Raw genomic sequence first — 19,528 nt, forward strand, 5'->3', positions numbered from 1 at the left:
TCTCTCTCTCTCTCTCACCGTCCCTTCCAACGTCAAACCCCTCACAAACCGTCTCATGCACCAGCAAGCAAGTCGGCCCGTTCCCCACTAACTTCTTCCGCATGTATGCAGTATATAAACAGCAGACTCGTCCAGTCCGGAGGTCCGTCAGTTGCCCGCCCTCAACTTTTTTGCGCTAGGATAACTCTCTTCGTGCTCTCCTCCATAAGCCCATGAATGCCAGCTGGGCAGGGAGCCTCCCACAATCCATGCTGCCGGGAAGGAAACAGTATGCACGCGTGCTGCAAGCATGCATACAAACACCTAAAAAAAGAAAAATGGTCGCTGCCACGGACCCGCTGCGGGAAAGCCACTCCGAAACGAGTTCGCCGAATGGTTTTCACTCTGCAGCGCTCGGAGGGCGTGGTGTGTGTCCGGCCGTCTCTCCTCGGGGTTTGGGGCCTGTCTAACCTGACAGCACACGCTGGCTGAGTGGATCTGTTGGATGAAAGTTAATTGCTGCTCCTGAGGATCTGTGATATTTTCTTCCTCTTTATTTATTTGTTTGTTTTAAGTTGCTGGTAACTGCATATACATGTATCCACCGAACAACCACAGCATACGTTACTTCCAGATAAGAACGTATTTTGAAATTTCTTGGCACTGACTCTCGACAAAAAAAGAAAAAAAAAGGAACAGAACAGAAAAGAGCAGAACAGAATCCCCCTCATTGCCCCAAATATCAGTCGAGCCTAGCCCAGCAAAAGCTGTACTGCACCGGCCGGCCCCGTCCGGTCCCGCTGCTCTGGGTCAGCGCGGCACCATGCCCACGGCGCTGGTTCCCGTGCCGTGGTTCCAATCCACGGGGTCATCCATTCATGTCCATGGATATGCGCAGTATACATGCCCCTCGCAGACCATCATGTTCCATTCCATGCAAGGTCGTTACCACCCCATGCAAGCTCCAAATGCTAGAAGACATAAGCGAGCAATCTCAGAGGGATGGAGTATGCCTGCGGCGGTGAGAGAAACGCTAAAACCAAAATAAAACCTGGCACTCAGCGAGGATGACAGAGCTTCCCGGGGGTGGAAGGGGAGCCCCAGTTGCCCTCGTTTTGTGTCTTTCTCCTTGCCTTGTTTGCAGAGAGAAGAATGAGCCAAGGGCAGATTGCAATGGAATGCTGACTGGCTGGCTAGGATATTATTCTGTGTGTTGGAATATGGAAAATGGAACTTAACCCGCAAGCGTGGTTCTACCGCTTCCATGGCCCGGGAGCATGGGAGGGAAAGGATGTTTTGGCCATTTTTCTTTTCTCTCTCTTTTTGATGCATGGCCCGAAAATTAGACGTGAAGGAATGGAGTGGTTGCATGGATGAGTTTGAAGGTAGTTTTGGGAACTTGACAAACTCCAGCTGCAATCTTTCTCTCTTGTCCCTCTCTATATCATGGTTATCCGTTCACCTCAATAGCCCCAGCATTACCTGTCATCAATATCTATACCAAGAATGCCCTCTACTGATATCAGCAAACATGGAATATATCTGCAGTGTCCATTGAACTCTACCATAGCTGAGAGGCGGCGGTTCCTGCGGCTGTAAACGAAAGTAAAAGTGAGAAGCAAAAACCGTATCGTGTCGTATCAATGATCTGCGTCATAGTTGAAGGAAGACCCTCCCCATCCCCCAGATTAGAAAACCACCACGCTGGCAATCGTGTCTGACCTTCTCTATTACCGCCTCCTATTCCAAAGCTGCCACCACGGCAGCCAAGCTCGCACGCCCTCCAAACACTCAACAACCAACTTGTCCATCGGCATCTTTGGACCTTCATCCGTCTCTTCTCATCACCCTTTGCACCAGACACCTCCACTCCCCTCAGCTCTTCTTTCATACCAGCTCTGCTCGTTAAATATAAACCTGGTTCGTTTCTTAACAAACCGCATCATAAGGAGTCATAAGGAGGGATCCTATGACACGAAAGAGAAGGACATAAGTTCCTGACTCGTTAGTAAAGCGGACTCTTCGTCATTGAGGAGAGGGACGAACCCCTCTTCTCAACGATCCCTCACTTATCCAAGAGCGGAATTGCGAAAGCGCAACTTGGAGTGGTCGGCCACCGTCAGCTGCTGTGCATATTCCGCTCTACCTCTCCTCCATCATTTGTCTGACTGACAACGAACCCCATCCATTCATCCATGGGGCGAGAAGGCACTTCATAAAGCAGGTTAAAGAAACCGGAGACGAAAGAAGGGACACGCAGGGATTGAATATATCAAAATCACACCCGCGTCGTATTCATCAGAAGAAGCAACGAATAGGAATGCGTGTGCGTGTATGTCTCCCCCTTTGAATTCGTTTCTTACTCAGGCGCGGCTAAACCCGTCGCCAACATGGGAAGAAAAATAGGAAAACGTGCACATTAACATAAACGGCTGCCATTCACTTCAGGGGGATTAGCATCAACATCAACAGCAGCAGGAATAGCAAGAACAGCAACAAACAACGACCACAACAATGGCCTCAGTCAGCGCAACGAAGCCCCTTAAACCGCGCAAGGACTGCAGCGCAATCCACAAAAACAACAGACAAAACATAAGAAAACCAAATCTAAACCGCCCAAAGAAGCGGAACATAGTACGATGGAATCGTGAGTGGTCGCCATTTCGCTCATGAACTTCACTCCACCCATCCCTGCGCCCCATAGCCAACAACCTCCGCTTGCTCTCTTCTGCCAGCTCTACTAACAGGGATAGCTAACCTTTAAATCTAAAAATAATATAGAGACTCTAAACAACAGACTCCTCCTCTGTATCCAGAGCGCCTGCAACACCAAGAGCATCAAACTGCCATGGGAAACAATTGCAGAGCTGATGGGAGGTAGTATCTCAGATGGAGCAATTACACAGCATCTCACCAAGCTTCGTGCGAGGCTGGAAAAGGAAGGGGAACAGGTGCCGCCACCTTTGAAACGTGGGGGAGCAACCGTTGTTGGGAGCGCGAATAGTAACGATGGACCAAAAGGTTCTACGGCGACTAAGTCAGGTTGTGCCAATATGAGAATTGACGAATGGAGTGATGGTGATTGCGATGTTGATTCGGATGATTCAGATGATTCGGACGATGGTGACGCGGTGGTTGCTGCGTGCTTGAGAAACACGTACAATCGCAGCAACGACAGCAACAGTAACATCGAGAAGGAAGACGACGCGGACGCAGGTGGTGAAATTGGCAAAGACAACAACAGCGAAAGCAGTAGCGAATACGTTGCTGCAGGAGCCAGTTTCCTCCAATTCCCAAACGACGGTGCTGCGTCGTTGGTGCCGAGTTACAAATGCAATAATCACGACCACGCCTATAAAAACCAGGTCCAGCCAAAAGGCAATGCTGGATCAAAAGCCAAGTATAAAGTTAGAGTTCAAAACCACACAGAAACTACTTCATTGAGTGGGCGTTCGCCGCAGCAGAAAGTTGTTAAGCTTCGTATACCGAAGGGCAGCACGGACAATTGTGGCAGTAATGGTGCTGTGGTGGGTGATGGTAACGGTCAACATGGCAATGGCAAGGTCGATGCTCTTGGACGCCGGTTTCCGGGTCAAAATACTAGTCCCGCATCAAGGGAGACAATGTTGAGTAGCCCTGCAGGTACCGTTGATACGGACGTGAGGAATATCCAAACCATGATACAGGACTCCGGGGCAGTTGGGCATCCGCACCAACAGCACTACCACCATCACCAGTCCCCGTATGGCTGGCCCGGATCCAACAGTAGGTCCCCGCATGTATCCCCGGCGGAAATGTTCCGGGGGCGCGGTCACCATATCGATTCTGCCAACCACAGGCACAACAGCCACATGGCCAGTACCGGGTTCCAGCAGGAAGGCAATTCTTTGAGCATGAGGCAGGACGCCATTATAGGAATGGGGCACAGCGCCACTCCAAGATACCATGACAATATACGTATGTACCCGAATAGCGGCATGCTGCCGGCCCACTCACTGCCCCCACGCAATCGGCTCATTCCCATCTCGACTCCCACACAAGGAGACTATTCAGCCGAAGAAATGTGGCATAATAGCCATAACAATAACCCACATGTGCATAGCAAAAACCCATATCACGTTGATATTACAAACAGCAAAAGGCCACATCATTCCGCACACGACCACGATCCACCCACGTACACATCTCCACCAACCATCCCATACCGATACAGAACTGATACCGAACCCAGAACTATCGGGGGAAGTGAGATCGCAGATCTCTCGTCCGCATCTCCCGCCCTGGTAGAGCATACACAGATACCTGAGCAGCAGCAGCAAAAACAACACGAACAGGTCCGGGCGACAGATGCTGCAGCACTAGCAGACCAAGCCGCAATAATGGATGGATTGAGCAACTTGCCTCAGATAAATAATTTTGACGTTGAATTCGCCCAGATGGGTGGGGGCCATGTTGAGGACCTGTTTGGCGCGTATGGGTACGACGAAGCGTGGCTCTAAACAGGTTCAAGAAACAGGGTAGCCAATGATTGCGGTTTCGGTCGGCACTGTGAATAAGCGCCTGCCTGAGGTTTAGATGTGGCGTGGGTCAGGGCTCAGCTGCTCCCGAACAGAGGGATTCTCTCGCCATGCGGCCGGAAGGAGTCTTTTTCGTCTGAATGACGGGCATGGGAAAATTTGGATTTCGTTCGTCCCATTTTGGGTATTTCGTATATTTCGTAGCGTGAGGGACGCTGGCTTGGTCGTCCATATTTGTATTGTTTCTTTTTCTCTGTTTTTTATATAAGTTTTTGCAGTTGCCTCACACATTCCTTTATCATCTCATTTTTATCTCTCTTCAATTTGAGTCCGAGTCGCAAAGAGAGAGGAGAAGAAATGGAGAAACGTACTCCCACGGGCTGGCTACATCTTCCACCCCGTTGCCTCTGCTTGATCCCTTCCTGAGGAAAAGAATATGTGGACAACACACCCCCTTTTAAACTAGCTTTATTCTGCTTCTTTGCATTGGACAATATGTTATTATTCCCCACTGGTTTTCAGCTTGCGATATGGAAATGCTGATATTACCAAGAAGCAAGCCATGAGCCATGAGATTAATGATCGTATTTTTTTTTTTTTTTTTTTTTTCAACTAAAGACACATGAGAAGGACATCTGGTTGCATAACGCTATATGCCGCGCTTTCTCACATCAAAGAGAAGAAGGTTGAACTTACATTCTTATCGACTGACGCATGGTTTGAAACGAGGTACTGCTGCATATTGGTTATGGTCTCCTTTTTTGGACCTTTTTTTTTTCTTTTCTCTTTGTTTCCCCGTTTACTTTCCTTTTCCTTGCGGTTTGCAGCTCCTTTTGTCCTTTTCAAAACATTCCTAACGCAATTAATGACCAGTCACTGCTTTTGTTTTAATTTCTCCAGAAGGAAACACATGGAGTCTTCCATTCTGGATTTTTTTCATGTCCATATATCAGACAATGCAGAGGTGTTGGCCGGATAGGAACTTCCACAGTGTGAATGGACGTATACTGAAGCGGGTACTCACGGATCATGCTACAGTCCCACAGGCCCAGCAGCCCAGCAGCCCAGCGAACAGCCCAAAGCGATATGCATGCTGTAGCCTAAGTTCCACACACCTTCAAATAATTGAGTCCATGGATGCGAAAGCTTGGGATGACGACGAGTGGTCCCTGAAAATCAACCGGATATATACACGTGACATGATTACTCATCCATATATCACATGACATTTCTAGTGGCTTCTACGCCAAGAACCTGGAGAACCTTCGAAGAAAAAAAACAACCTCCAATTTTTTTATAACCTCTTGATCTCTTCATCTCTTCGCTGCTTCGCTGCTTCACCTCTTCCATTCTCTCTCTCCGTTCTCATTGCCTCGTGGGATTTCGCTTGGGTTTTGTAGCGCTGTTTCTCTCTCTCTCTCTCCCTCCCGCTATTCTATATAGCTTTAATATATTTTCAAAATAGCTTCATCATGCAGCGAGCTCTTTCGTCTGCCTCCAGGGCTTCGGTCCTTTCCTCTGCCCCCACACGCGCGCCTGTGTCTCGATTTCGTTCCGCTGGTTTGAGCCTTCAGCAGCAGAGATTCGCCCATAAGGTATGCTATTTCTTGGTTTAATTGCAATTCGCCGCAGCCAATTGCAGTGGCTGTTAGATCTCTCCTACATGTATCCGTGGAGTCGATGCCTAATAGATTGGCTGTACTAGGAACTCAAATTCGGCGTAGAAGGTCGTGCTGCACTCCTCAAGGGTATTGACACTCTTGCAAAGGCTGTTTGCACAACACTCGGTCCCAAGGGAAGAAATGTCTTGATTGAGTCTTCCTACGGTTCCCCCAAGATCACCAAGGGTAGGTTGTTTCCCGTTCCACCTGTACCTGTTCTTCTTCTTTTTTACTCTATCACACTAACAATCTGAATTACAGACGGTGTCACTGTTGCGAAGGCAGTTACCCTTCAAGACAAGTTCGAGAATTTGGGTGCTCGTCTGCTACAGGACGTCGCGTCGAAGACCAACGAGGTTGCCGGCGACGGAACTACCACCGCAACTGTCCTTGCTCGGGCTATTTTCTCCGAAACTGTCAAGAATGTTGCGGCAGGATGCAACCCAATGGACCTACGGAGGGGTATCCAGGCTGCCGTTGAGGCTGTTGTTGAGTACCTCCAGGCGAACAAGAGGGATATCACCACAACGGAGGAGATTGCCCAGGTTGCTACTATTTCTGCCAATGGCGATACCCATGTTGGCAAGCTGATCTCCAACGCCATGGAGAAAGTCGGAAAAGAAGGTGTGATTACTGTGAAGGACGGAAAGACCATCGAGGATGAGCTGGAAGTCACTGAGGGCATGCGATTCGACCGCGGATACGTCTCGCCTTACTTCATCACCGATACTAAGGCACAGAAAGTTGAGTTCGAGAAGCCCCTGATTCTTCTTTCTGAGAAGAAAATCTCCGCCGTCCAGGACATCATCCCCGCCCTTGAAGCCTCCACCACTCTGCGACGACCCCTCGTCATCATCGCTGAGGACATTGAGGGTGAGGCTCTTGCTGTCTGCATCCTCAACAAGCTCCGCGGCCAACTGCAGGTCGCCGCCGTCAAGGCTCCCGGCTTCGGCGACAACCGCAAGAGCATCCTCGGCGACATCGGCATTCTCACCAATGCTACCGTCTTCACCGACGAGCTCGATATGAAACTTGAGAAGGCTACTGCGGATATGCTCGGCTCCACTGGCTCCATCACCATCACTAAGGAAGACACCATAATCCTCAACGGCGATGGCAGCAAGGATTCCATCGCGCAGCGCTGTGAACAGATCCGTGGCGTCATCGCCGACCCCACAACCTCCGACTACGAGAAGGAGAAACTCCAAGAACGCCTCGCCAAACTCTCCGGCGGTGTTGCTGTGATCAAAGTTGGCGGTGCCTCTGAGGTTGAAGTAGGCGAAAAGAAGGACCGTGTTGTTGACGCCCTCAATGCCACTCGCGCCGCTGTTGAGGAAGGTATCCTCCCAGGTGGTGGCACCGCTCTCCTGAAAGCCGCGGCTAACGGCCTCGCGTCCGTGAAGCCGACCAACTTCGACCAGCAGCTTGGTGTCAGCATCGTCAAGTCCGCCATCACTCGCCCCGCACGCACCATCGTGGAGAATGCGGGGTTGGAAGGGAGTGTCATTGTCGGCAAGCTGACCGATGAGCACGCCAGCGACTTCAATAGGGGCTTCGATAGCGCCAAGGGCGAGTATGTCGATATGATTGCTTCTGGTATTGTTGATCCGCTCAAAGTTGTTCGTACCGCGCTTGTGGATGCGAGCGGCGTCGCGTCGCTACTTGGTACCACTGAGGTGGCTATTGTCGAGGCGCCAGAGGAGAAGGGCCCTGCTGGACCTCCTGGTGGTATGGGCGGCATGGGCGGCATGGGCGGTGGAATGTTCTAAAACAGAAACTGTTTTTAGTGCGCTCATCCCAGGCTACTGCCTTGAGGTCATCCATCGATGACATGTTGACTTGACCAGTGTACAAAAAAGGAAGAAAAATATCCACAGCAGTCAGCTCTTCGGTGGCTATACTTTTTAGCGATTCATTGTATGATTATGTTTTATGTGTGGCTTGCGTGTGTGTATGTGTGTGTGTTGGTTGGGCCGGGAGGGGGAGTGGAGCCGCGGGGTGGAAATCTTTATCTCGCCTATCGATGTATCTCCTTGCGTTTATGCGTCTTGATGAAGTGTTTTCAGTTGGTTTGCTTTCCCATTTTTCATAGTCGTTTTTCTCTCCTTCTCATGTAATTTTATGTGTACCTGTCTTATACTACTTTTATTTGGTTTACTCCAGCTTTTATTAGTATCTTGTTTCCGCCCTTTTTTTTGTCCATTTGGTCGTTTCCCCAATTTCTCCCCTCTGTCTCGTCTATCCTGTCTCCTCTCATCAAGTCTTGATCTACTCAGCACCGGCACGCAAGAACCAGAATCCCCGAGCCCTTCGCCCCCCACCTCTCTTCCTCTCCTCTCTCCATCCACCAAACACCAAAGACAGAGAGAGAGACAGAGCGATACCTACATAGAGAAACCTCTCCACTCCTCCTGCTCCCACAGTCGCTTCTTTCTGTATAGTACCCTTGGGATCTCGGATAGACAAATATTAGCTAAAAATGTGACTTCTGGATTGACTTTTACTTTTTTTGAGAATATTTCTGTTTCCTTCTCTCTTTTCCGTATTAGTTTTCCTCTGATCGCGGAAATATCACTATCCTGCTTGCTTCGGTGAATTTCTATCCCCTTATCATTTATAACTCGATGTGTGGCTTAGTCATTTTCACGTGAATATTGCGCTTGTTTATGACGACAGCTCAAGGGAGTGGTTTCCACGGCCACACAACTCTGGGGAAGTACCTGGTTGTTGGATATATAAAAATAACAAACTGGCTATTTAACTAGGGAGAACAAAACCGGTGCTTCCTCACTGTGCGCGTGAAGAAGGATGTAATCTCCGTGTCTGTCTGTCCGCCCCCTGCATGCGTCTTCCATTCCAGGCCGCCGAGTTTCCAACATTCCTGATGGCTGCCTACCGACTAGGCGCTGGTGGGTCGTGGTGGTAAGATGCCTGGGAGTGGCAACAACAGCCCGCCGCCCCGTTTCGTCGGGAACGGCGCCCCTTCTCAGCCCCTCGTCACGCATCCTCCGACAAACAACAATCTTTCCTCAGTGCGCTTCTGTTTCTCCCTTCGACTCCTAACAACGTCCGTCTCTCACATCTTCCACTCCCACTTCCCCACACCATCTTACCCTTCTACACAGGTACGTGCTGCGCTCCGCTGTAACATCTTCCAAACGACAACAGCTTGCAAAATCCTCCCCTCATTTCCCTACTCAGAGCCCTGCTCTGCCCCTGGCCATTGTCTTGTGATGGCATTATCTACCCAAACAGCCCACGGGCTTCCATGGCAGCAGCAGCAATTTTGCTAAGGTGTTCCCCTCCGTCCTGCGGATCTATCCATTTATCTAGTGTTCACGCTCCCGGAACGAAACACACTGATCCCCACCGCCTCCCCCGTTTTTCCTTGAAATACGAACACAGAACTAAAGTAAACCCGTCACCTCTTGTCCGGTCCTCTACGTTCAGTGTGCAATCATGTCGGTAAGTGGAGAAGGAGGAGAGAGAAGCGAGTGATGACGATGCCCCAGTTCGACCCTTATGTACGGCATTTTGTGGATGTTCTGGAGTCAGCTGCTGATCGGATGCGTGTATCTTGGCTGGCGCTAGGTCTCCGGGTATGTTAACCATGTTTCGTCTTCTTCTCGTACCTCACAAGCCTCCTCTTCTTTCCATGTTTCTCCTATCGTTCTCCCGGCCTACGTCCAGGGGTACCTTCAAGTGTGTCGCCATTAGCAGGAATGACAAGATGCAAACATAAACTGGACTCTACACCGCCTCGTATTGAACAAATTTTGCCAGAAAACAAAATCGCATGTGCTAACAGAAAGCCAAAACATAAAATTCTTAACCAAAATGCAGAGTGCGAGTAAGCGCAGAATGCATGGAAGCAACCAACAACTTGCGATTCAAAGACTTGAAATATATCATCTTCAAGATCTCAGATGACAAGAAGGAGATCGTCGTTGAGGAGTCGTCGAAGGATACCGACTACGAAACTTTCCGCACCAAGTTGGTCGAGGCCAAGGATAGCAATGGGAAGCCCGCGCCACGGTATGCGCTGTACGATGGCGAGTTCGACCTTGGGAGCGAGGGTATCCGGTTAGTTTATGTCCTTTCCCCCAAAGCAATCCGATTACACACGCGCGCGCGTTTATATGTATAAAATATATCTGATATGTCTCTGTCCAACCGCATAATAGAAAAAAAATCATCTTCATCTCTTGGGTCCCCAGCGAAACGCCAACCTTCGTGAGTAACCCGGCTCTCCACCAAAACTCCTTCCTTTTGCTTTCCAATTTTTCCAGAAAGTGCTAACTGAGCCGCAAACCAGTCATCCATGATCTACGCCACGACCCGAGAAACGCTCAAGAACGCCTTGAACCCTCATGTCAGCATCCACGCCGACGACACGGATGAGCTCGAGTGGAAGACCCTGAAGGAAGCTAGCGTGAAGAAATAGAGATTTTGATTTTGATTTTGATGTTGAATGTTTTTGTTTTCTTTCTTCTTAATGCTTCGCTTTTTGTACTTGCTTGTTTTATCTTCTTCCCTTTTTACCCCCTTGTTTTTGATAGTGGGATGAAATATGGGGCAAAAGTGGACAGTGGCGGGATGATGCGGGAGGCAAAAAAAGCAAGAAAGGATGAAAAAAGAACAAAAAAGGGGAGAGACAAGAGTTAAATAGAACGAGGAAGTTATACCGCGATGTAAGCAGGACATGTGAATGTGTGTATGTAGTAGAAGCGGGGAGAAGCAAAGGAGAAGCAAAGGAGGAGGGCCGCCGAATCGATGCCAGGCCACACCCAGCAGCGCAAGCGCATCCAGTATAAAATCATTGTATTGTCCTCGTTTCGTGCATTGATTTCTTTTTAGTTTCATCTCTCTCTGCTGAATTCGCCTGCATGCAGGGTCTGTCTAGGTGTTGTGCTGTCCTGTATGGAGGGTTCCTGGGGGCAGATTCCGCTTCGGCTTGTTCTAGATGGATCTGTGGCATTTTTCATGGCTTATGTGGTAGTTGCTCTCCTTCCTCCCTGTTATCTGTCGCATTGGCTTGTCTCTTTGCCCTCTACGCTCGCAATCTCTATCCAATTGTCTTGCCTAGGCGTAAATAATTGCAACTATCCGGCGTCCACAGAGCTGGCTCCTTTGTATTACTCGTATACATCCGCGTCGTATGATTTCAGTTTCTGCTGACTCATCACTCGCCAGCCGCCGCTTACCTAACCCGCCCCAAGGACACAACGTTCTTCCATCTCCAACTTCCTCCAAACAACGCTCGCTGGCTCCCATTCCGCCCCGTCGTTTATCTGTCCGTCTGTCTGCCAGCATTGGCCCTCCTCCCACGCCAATTCTCCCCTCTGTGCCCCTGCCATAAACCCCTTCCTCCTCCTCCCTCGCTCCAACTATGTCCTTCCGCACAGCGCTGCCCAGAAGCCTGCCTTCTGCAACCCGATCAACGACCGCCCGCGCATACCGCCAATCCCCCTCCTCCTCCTCCCCCCAGACAATTGGAGCATGCCTCTATGCCTACCGCCGTAGCAGCAATTGCACGATCGCCAACAAGAGCCAACAGACCCGCTCAATGGCTACTGCCGCTGCCGCCGGGCATGCCATTGCCAACCCAACGCTGGCTGGGATTGAGAAGCGCTGGGAGGGCATGCCGCCCCAGGAGCAGGCGGAGCTGTGGATGCAGTTGAGGGACCGCATGAAGGTCGATTGGCGTGAGATGACCCTGCAAGAGAAGAAAGCTGGTATGTGTTGCTTGTTCTCTTCGTTTTGGAGATTTGATTTGATTTTTTTTTTCGTTCTTTGATTTTCTCTCTGTATGCCGATTTTTCCGAGATTTTGTATGGACAAACCAAACCGTCCGTGTTGCAATTGAAGCCGTATCAATCGCCCCCCGCCACAATTTGTAAACTTGTATATATATGTATATGTATATATGTATATCTAGAAATACTGACGAAATCCTGCCCAGCCTACTACATCGCCTTTGGCCCCCACGGCCCGCGCGCCGAAACCCCAAAGGGCGAAGGCCTCCGCGTCTTGATGCAAGTCCTGAAATACCTCGCCATCTCCAGCGTAATCTTCTTCACCGTGCGCTCGTTTGCCAAGTCACCGCCCAAGACCATGACCAAGGAATGGCAAGAGGCTACGAACGAATATGCCAAGGTGCGTTTCATATATATGATTCCCATCACTTCGTTCATCAACGACTCCCTCCCCGTTACCTTACCCTTGCCCTATTTTGTTCCCGTCCTGTTTTCTTGTACATATTATATGTTTATATATATATATTTGCTAACGCACACACAGAGAGAGAAAATGGACCCCATCACCGGTATCAGCAGTGAAGGCTACTCGGGCAAGGGTCACATCCAGAGCGCCCCCGCTAAGAAGGAATAATAGATTCCCCTTTCATCCTCCCCATCTTCTTGCTCTTGTCGTCCCCGCGCGACTCCCGTGATATATTATTTTTTCCTCTTTTCCTCTCCCTCCATCCTTGCCTTGGCGTCATGAGCGGAATACATCAGGTGTCAGGTGGTGGAGAACACTTTGGTAATAATTTAAAAAAAAAAGTCGAAGAAAAGGAAATTGAAATGAAAGTGAGAGGGTCCCGTTGAGGTTTTTTTTTCTTTTCTTTATTTTCTTTCCTTTTTAACCCTTTTCCTTTCCCTCCCTTTCTCTCATTTTTTCATTTTTTGTTTCTCATCTTCTTTGGCATATAATTTTGTTACCATTACATTACAAAAAGACATGTTTAAGTAAATATAGCTACAAGGTTTTGTTTTTCTCTCTCTTGCCTTCTCTTTTTTTCTCCTCCAGTGTATCGTTTTGCCGACTTTTTTATATCCGTTTGGTGTGTCGAAAAGGAGAGAAGAGGAAAAGAGGAAAAACCCTGTAAGCAGCTAACGAAGGAGAAAAAAGTGGAAAACAAGCAAAGACATCCGATACCATCCCATCCGTCTTCAATATCTTTTGTTTCTTTTGCCCTCATCCTAACATCCATACTAGTGTTGTGCGTTGTGCATCTTCACAGCTCCCCTCCCTCTTCTTCTTTTTTTTTTCAAATAATTAAAAAACAAAAAATTTTTGCCATCTCATATTTTCACTTGATGATATCTTCCTTTTTCTTTTTCGCTTGTTACATTATTCATTTTGTGTTTCGTGCGTCATTGCCTCTTCCTTCTTCCTCTTCCTCTTTGTCGGAGCCTTCATGCTTCTGCGCGGGTTATCCGTATTTACATCTCGTCTTCATGTCCGGCTTTTTCGCACCCCGCTAGTCCTCGTTCGCTTGAGGAAAAGGGGGGGAATGGGGAGGAGGGATGGAGGAAAGGTGAGGAAATTTTGCATGAGAAGTACGGGGGCTGTGTGAGGGGAGGAGAAGGAGAAAGGAGAAAGGAGAAAGAAGGACAAGAAGAAAGCTGTATCTGAAAAACCTCCATGAGGAAGAACGTCGATATCATGTATGACTATGAATATGAATACGAATATCAATCAACCAACATACTGATGTTTTGCCCTTTTCGTTTCCCTTTGCTAGCCCCCATATCCGCATAGGTTTGGTTTGGTTTGGCTGTTGATGGATTCGATATGGATGCCCACGGGTAAAGAGAGCAGCTATCCCTACTACCCCCACTATCTCATCTCTCGTGATTGATGACTTGGTCGTGTTAAGAGTTGGTGGGTCCAGCTTCTGTCTCGGAAAGGGGATGATGGTTGCGGGCGGCTTGGTAGGGCCATGTATGTAACATCTATTCTCGTCTTTCCTCTCTCTCTCTCTCTCTCTTTTTCTATCTTTTTCTATAAAGATATATATACCCGCCACTGCCCGAGGGTCGGGGTCGATAGCTATTTCATTTCATGATACACACCGCTCACTCCTTTCATGGCGAAGTTGAGCAGACACATATGGGTACGCTCTACGCCCCAACACGACAGCGGCTGCGTAGCACAGGCTTGTCGCCTGTATGTATGTATGTATGCATGTATGTGCTGCGAACTAGCCGATGTTCATCTGTCTGCTTCGGAAGTGTTTTGCTATCTCAACGCGCTTGCCAACATAACCCAATCCCAATGCGCATCACGGCGTAGGGACATATATTGACTCATTGAAGGGTTATTATCACGTAGCTATACAGATATTGTTTTTTTATTCTTAAAAAAAAAAAAAAAAAAAAAAAAAAAAAAAAAAAACACACACACACACACACACACACAACGCAAACAAGAGAGAAAGTGGACATAACCGTGAGCGGAAAAGAAAGAAAAATTCTAATACAGTCAGTCAGTCATGTACCGAGAATCCGCCCCAGCATCCCATCCACTCCATCCAAATGGGGCTCAAGATTTCCCCCTCGCTGTCTCCCGCACCCCCCACAGCCACAGCCACCGCCACAGCCAGCGTTAACCCATACTGTTGCTGGGGGATCGAGATGCCCATGGTCTTCGGGACCCCCTCGCCGGGGTTTCCCGGCACAGGATCAGACATTCGACGCCGGAGGCACGTTGAGGAACCCGATCCCGGTCCCTCTTCCCGCGACTGCTGGGCAGATGGCGGCTAACTCGCTGGTGCATTGCCTTGCTGGCGTCGCTGAAGAGCTCCTCCTCCTCCTCCTCCTCTCCGTACTAGCACTGACCAACTATTAGGGCCTGGCGAACTCGAAGTAGCCTGTTGAAGCCATGAGAAATATTCCGAAGCAGAGCAGCGCCGTCTCTTATTACGAGAACCAGCACCAGCATTAGCCGCAGAGTAACTACAAAGAAAACCGCCTCAGATCCGCAGATGAACAAGCCAATGCCGATATCAGCTCTTCCTGCAAGCTTTTTGTGCACTTTTTGCCCCAAAGGTCACTCAACCCGGTTCGTCGACAAGGTTTAAATACCATTCCCTGTCAGTTCTGATTCTGGAGATTCTGGACATCCGGCTCATAAACGAGGTGTTCCGTCGATCCCGCCGCAGGGCCTTTGTGGATGAGATGGGAATAGGTAAGGATGAGACGCAGCCAACGCGGGCACGCAAGGGGCCCGATCGGCCTGCAACCAATCTCCCGCAGGCAAGGGTGGACAAACAGCTCTTTGTCCCTGCCACAGCATAGGCAAGGATCCCCACCCTCACATGGAGTGAGATGGGGACAAGCCCGGCCATGTCTGGATCGGACATGGAATGGGACGTCAAAACGTGGGAGCAGGCACAAACATAAATGAGTAAATAAATAAAAAAAAAACCGAATATCTATCTGCCCAATGTATTCATTCATTCACCTGTTATATATATCACATCCTGTTTCTTTCTTCACTCTTTAATTAATGGGTGTGTATGGGTTTCTCTACTGCAGATCCTCGCCCTCCCTTCAATCGGGTATGGTCGACAGCATCACCAAACCAATCTCTGTCAGATAGTATCGACTCCATTAGACGCCCTCAAGCCCCAATATCATATCTACAGAATATCTTGCCGCATTTCTTACCGCATTTCTCAAGCGCCCCGCAGACGTGTTCCCCCCCAGTCATAGTCATGGATATATATATATATATATATATATACAATCTATGAGGAAAGCACCGGATACAGACTATCCCTCAACAATGCTTTCACGAAGCCCCCTGTTCATATGCAGATCTGGAGTAGTTCGTAGTTACCGAGGTTCGACAGCGGACTCTGCACGATCGTCTTGGCGCTGGGCCGAGGTAAGCCGGTCACAGGAGGGGGCCTGTTACCTGCTGTTACCGGGGTATCATACGGGCAACCAATCAGTACCGGGGGACACTGCAAGGGCTTGTGCCGAGGCCTGCGTTTGGCGTTTGGCGGCTCCGTCTGGGGTTGGTTCCAGGCCGTGTAATCTATGCCGTACGGTATGATACGATACTTACCGTGGTTCGCTGGCGACTATGCTGCTGCTGCTGCAGGAGCAGCGATAATGCACACACATACTTCCATACTTCCATACACACATACACACATCCATACACACATACATACAGCCAAAGCACATGCTTCCCAGTATGTATGTACCTGTAACCCACGGCCGCCGTATTACCCGTACGCCCGCCGGCGAAATCTGGCAGCTGCAACCCTGTGTGGCATGTGCTTCGTTACGACTTTGGATCGTTGTATTCTTTTCTTCTTTTCTTCTTTTCTTCTTCTTCCTCTTTCTTTGTTGTATTCTTTCTCTTCTTCTTCTTCTTTTCCTTTTTCCTTTGCTTCTCCTCTTCTTCCTCCTCCCTCATCGTGTGTCGCTGCTTCATCCCTGCGAACCCCTCGAGTCGTCCTCCCGCGAGCGCTCATCCTTGCGAAACAAAATCTCTGTTTCCCCTGGACCTGACCTAACCTAACCTAAACTCACCTCTCTCGCCCCCCCAACTCACTGCCGTTGAATTACGCTGGGGAAAGAGGATTTGTTGCCATAAGAAGCCTGTCATGTTTTCGCCTAAGCGGGAGTACGAGGCCGTCGGCGAGGCCTACGCCCAGCGTCCCCCCAAGGGTATCCCCGAATGCATCGCCCTCCCCGGCACCGAAAGGCCAGGTCGCTCGAGGATATACCGTCACTGGCAGTCTGGCAGTGGGGAGCTGCTGAAGACGCTGGATCCTCAGGTTCGTGTCCGAAACTTCAGATGCACGTATAGTAGTAAACCCTGTCGAGTGAAGAATGCGCGACATGACCCCCTGGTCGCAGGCTAGCTAACTCAATTGATCCTTCCGTCGGATATTTATTTTCTCTCCAGGTTCTCACCGCCCATGATATTTTCGAGTCCAGTGGTAAGTAGTTCGGACCAAATTCAGTTCAATTCATTCAATTCATTCAATTCATTCAATTCGGGCGGAAACGGGAATTTTTGTTTTTTTCTTATCTTTTCTTTTTTTTCTTTTCTATTTGTTTTTCCTTTTTTTTCCCTCTCTCTCCCCTCTTTTCAATTATCATCTCCTCTGCTGATCATATTACCCTACTACTATCAACAGTCAGTCGAAACCCGAAGAACCGATGCCTGGGAGCTCGTGCCTGGGATCCCGTTACCAAGACCTGGGGTCCGTACCAGTGGATAGACTATCAGACCGTCCAGAAACGTCGTGCGGCCCTTGGCGTCGGCTTGGTCGAGCTTCATTCCCGCATTGGTGTGCAGGGTGCACAATATGGTGTTGGTCTTTGGTGCCAGAACCGGCCGGAATGGCAAATCACAGGTGAGTGAAGTCAGAGAATTGCAGCTGTGTGTTTTCGTTCCCGTGAATGAATACAATTAACAGTTGCTAACATGCCCTTTCTTGTAACCTTTCAGATCTAGCATGCATGTCTCAGTCACTGTATACCGTCTCGATGTACGAGACCCTCGGGGTTGAGGGCACGAAATATATCATTGACAATGCGGAACTCCGCTGTGTCGTCACGTCACTGCCCCATGTTTCCACTTTGATCGAGCTGAAACGCGATTTGCCCTTGCTGAAGCTCATCGTCTGCATGGATCCACTGGATGCCGGCGAACAGCTAGGCCACTCCAAGCGGGACATCCTTGCGCCGCTGGCCGCCGCAGCCGGCTTGGAGATCTACACCCTGTCTGAGGTGGAAGAACTGGGCGCTTCGTTGAACCGCCCTTACAACCCTCCTTCCCCCGACGACATCATTACCATCAACTACACCTCCGGCACCACGGGCAATCCCAAGGGAGTCGTCCTCACGCATCGAAACGCCGTCTCCGCCACCTCGTCCGGCATGGGCTCCTGCATGCACTATCCCACCGATATCCTCGCCTCCTATCTGCCCCTCGCCCATATCTTCGAGCGTCTTATGGAACACATGTCTCTGTGGGCCGGTGGTAGCATCGGCTACTTCCACGGCGACATTCTCGAGCTCGTTGACGACTTCAAAGTCCTTAGACCCACCTTGATCGCCTCCGTCCCGCGCCTCTACAACCGCTTCGGAAGCGCTATCCGCGCCTCCTCCGTCGAAGCCCCCGGCTTCAAGGGCACTCTATCCCGGCATGTCGTCAACACCAAAATCGCCAATATCCAACGCCCCGAATCTCCCACGAACACACACATGCTCTACGACCGCATCTGGTCAAAAAATGTCCGCTCTGGTCTTGGCTTCGACCGGCTCCGCAACATGGTCTCCGGCTCCGCACCGCTCGACCAATCCCTCCACCAATTCCTCCGCGTCGCCTTCGCCTGCACCATTATGCAGGGCTACGGTCTCACCGAAAGCTACGCAACAGGCCTCTGCCAGATCAGGTCTGACCTCACCGCAGGCCACTGTGGCCCGCTGCAAGCCGGCTTTGAAGCCTGCCTCGTCTCCCTGCCGGACATGGAGTACTTCGTCGATGACAAACCGTACCCGCGCGGCGAGCTGCTGCTCCGCAGCAACTCCATTCTCAAAGAATACTACAAGAACCCCGAGGAGACTGCCAACGCCCTAACAGAGGACGGCTGGCTCCGCACCGGCGATGTCTGCCAGGTCGACCATCTGGGCCACTTTACCATCATCGACCGGCGAAAGAACCTGCTCAAGCTTGCGCAGGGTGAGTACGTCTCGCCCGAGCGCCTGGAGGGCATCTATCAGACAGCATGCTCGTACATCTCGCAGGCGTTCGTGCACGGGGACAGCGCGCAGACGGCACTGGTGGCCATCATGGGCGTGCAGCCAGACACATTTGCCACGTTTGCAAGCCGCGTGCTGGAGAAGACCATTGCACCAGATGACATGGAGGCGATCCGCGAAGCGGCGGCGGATGAGAGGATTGTGAGCGCCGTGCAGGCGGATCTCGACCGCGCGGGCAAAGAGCACCGCCTCGCTGGCTTTGAGAAGGTGAAGGCCGTCGCGATGGTGGTTGAGCCGTTTTCTATCGAGAATGGGCTGTTGACGCCAACGTGAGTGGTTTTCTTATATATATTTTTTATTCCCTTTCCCCCTTATACACACCCTTAGCTAACAACCCCATCCAAACGCAAGCCTGAAACTCAAACGTCCCCAGACCGTGACCACATACCGCGCGCTGCTCGACGAGCTATACAAACGGGTCCCCGCAGAGAAGAAACCACTAAGACGCCGCGCCAAGGCCAAGTTGTAACACATATCCATCCACCCGTCGTGTCCTCGTATATATAGATGTCTAAAGAAAATAAAAAGAAAAGAAAAAAAAATCCAAAAAAATAATTAAAACCAATAGGAAAAAAAAAACATATAAACGCAAAGCACAAAAACCACAAATACCATACCCTTTTTGCCGTCACATGTTTTGCCTGGTATGCGGAACGCAGGATGAGCGGCGCCGCTGCATAGAGAAGCTTCTCGATGATGATGTCCTATGTACAGATCTATGTTGGCTGTGGGATATAGAGGGGTGGTTTCTTGTTTGTTGGAGATGGAGGTGGAGATGGCCAAGGCGATGGAAACG

At 49.9% G+C, this 19,528-nt stretch overlaps 7 protein-coding genes across 7 annotated transcripts; all 7 read left to right on the top strand.

Annotated features, from left to right (window-relative positions):
* Positions 1–317: 317 nt before the first annotated feature.
* Positions 318–1,356, top strand: HCBG_08830 (uncharacterized protein; the record flags this gene model as incomplete). The annotated part of the gene is made up of 3 exons (XM_045435879.1): positions 318–405; positions 726–1,000; positions 1,177–1,356. The coding sequence occupies 3 exons, from the start codon at positions 318–320 to the stop codon at positions 1,354–1,356; spliced, it is 543 nt and encodes a 180-aa protein (XP_045283408.1).
* A 1,137-nt stretch (positions 1,357–2,493) lies between these two features.
* On the top strand, positions 2,494–4,478 carry HCBG_08831 (uncharacterized protein; the record flags this gene model as incomplete). The annotated part of the gene is made up of 2 exons (XM_045435880.1): positions 2,494–2,626; positions 2,761–4,478. The coding sequence occupies 2 exons, from the start codon at positions 2,494–2,496 to the stop codon at positions 4,476–4,478; spliced, it is 1,851 nt and encodes a 616-aa protein (XP_045283409.1).
* A 1,373-nt stretch (positions 4,479–5,851) lies between these two features.
* Positions 5,852–8,669, top strand: HCBG_08832 (hsp60-like protein; the record flags this gene model as incomplete). The annotated part of the gene is made up of 3 exons (XM_045435881.1): positions 5,852–6,091; positions 6,202–6,343; positions 6,419–8,669. The coding sequence occupies 3 exons, from the start codon at positions 5,969–5,971 to the stop codon at positions 7,924–7,926; spliced, it is 1,773 nt and encodes a 590-aa protein (XP_045283410.1).
* Positions 8,670–9,488: 819 nt separating this feature from the next.
* On the top strand, positions 9,489–10,601 carry HCBG_08833 (cofilin; the record flags this gene model as incomplete). Its single annotated transcript, XM_045435882.1, has 3 exons — positions 9,489–10,240; positions 10,342–10,390; positions 10,473–10,601. The coding sequence occupies 3 exons, from the start codon at positions 10,023–10,025 to the stop codon at positions 10,599–10,601; spliced, it is 396 nt and encodes a 131-aa protein (XP_045283411.1).
* A 945-nt stretch (positions 10,602–11,546) lies between these two features.
* Positions 11,547–12,631, top strand: HCBG_08834 (cytochrome c oxidase subunit V; the record flags this gene model as incomplete). Its single annotated transcript, XM_045435883.1, has 3 exons — positions 11,547–11,892; positions 12,120–12,313; positions 12,458–12,631. The coding sequence occupies 3 exons, from the start codon at positions 11,547–11,549 to the stop codon at positions 12,545–12,547; spliced, it is 630 nt and encodes a 209-aa protein (XP_045283412.1).
* A 1,422-nt stretch (positions 12,632–14,053) lies between these two features.
* HCBG_08835 (uncharacterized protein) lies at positions 14,054–15,240 on the top strand (the record flags this gene model as incomplete). Its single annotated transcript, XM_045435884.1, has 3 exons — positions 14,054–14,110; positions 14,426–14,767; positions 14,992–15,240. 3 exons carry the CDS (start codon positions 14,054–14,056, stop codon positions 15,238–15,240), a joined length of 648 nt encoding a protein of 215 aa, XP_045283413.1.
* Positions 15,241–15,730: 490 nt separating this feature from the next.
* Positions 15,731–19,241, top strand: HCBG_08836 (long-chain-fatty-acid-CoA ligase; the record flags this gene model as incomplete). Its single annotated transcript, XM_045435885.1, has 7 exons — positions 15,731–15,832; positions 16,127–16,149; positions 16,538–16,736; positions 16,868–16,901; positions 17,103–17,321; positions 17,417–19,001; positions 19,084–19,241. 7 exons carry the CDS (start codon positions 15,731–15,733, stop codon positions 19,199–19,201), a joined length of 2,280 nt encoding a protein of 759 aa, XP_045283414.1.
* Between the last annotated feature and the right edge of the window lie 287 nt (positions 19,242–19,528).

This window comes from Histoplasma capsulatum, assembly GCF_000150115.1.
Source record: "Histoplasma capsulatum G186AR genomic scaffold supercont2.18, whole genome shotgun sequence".
NCBI classification, from domain to species: Eukaryota; Fungi; Ascomycota; class Eurotiomycetes; order Onygenales; family Ajellomycetaceae; genus Histoplasma; species Histoplasma capsulatum.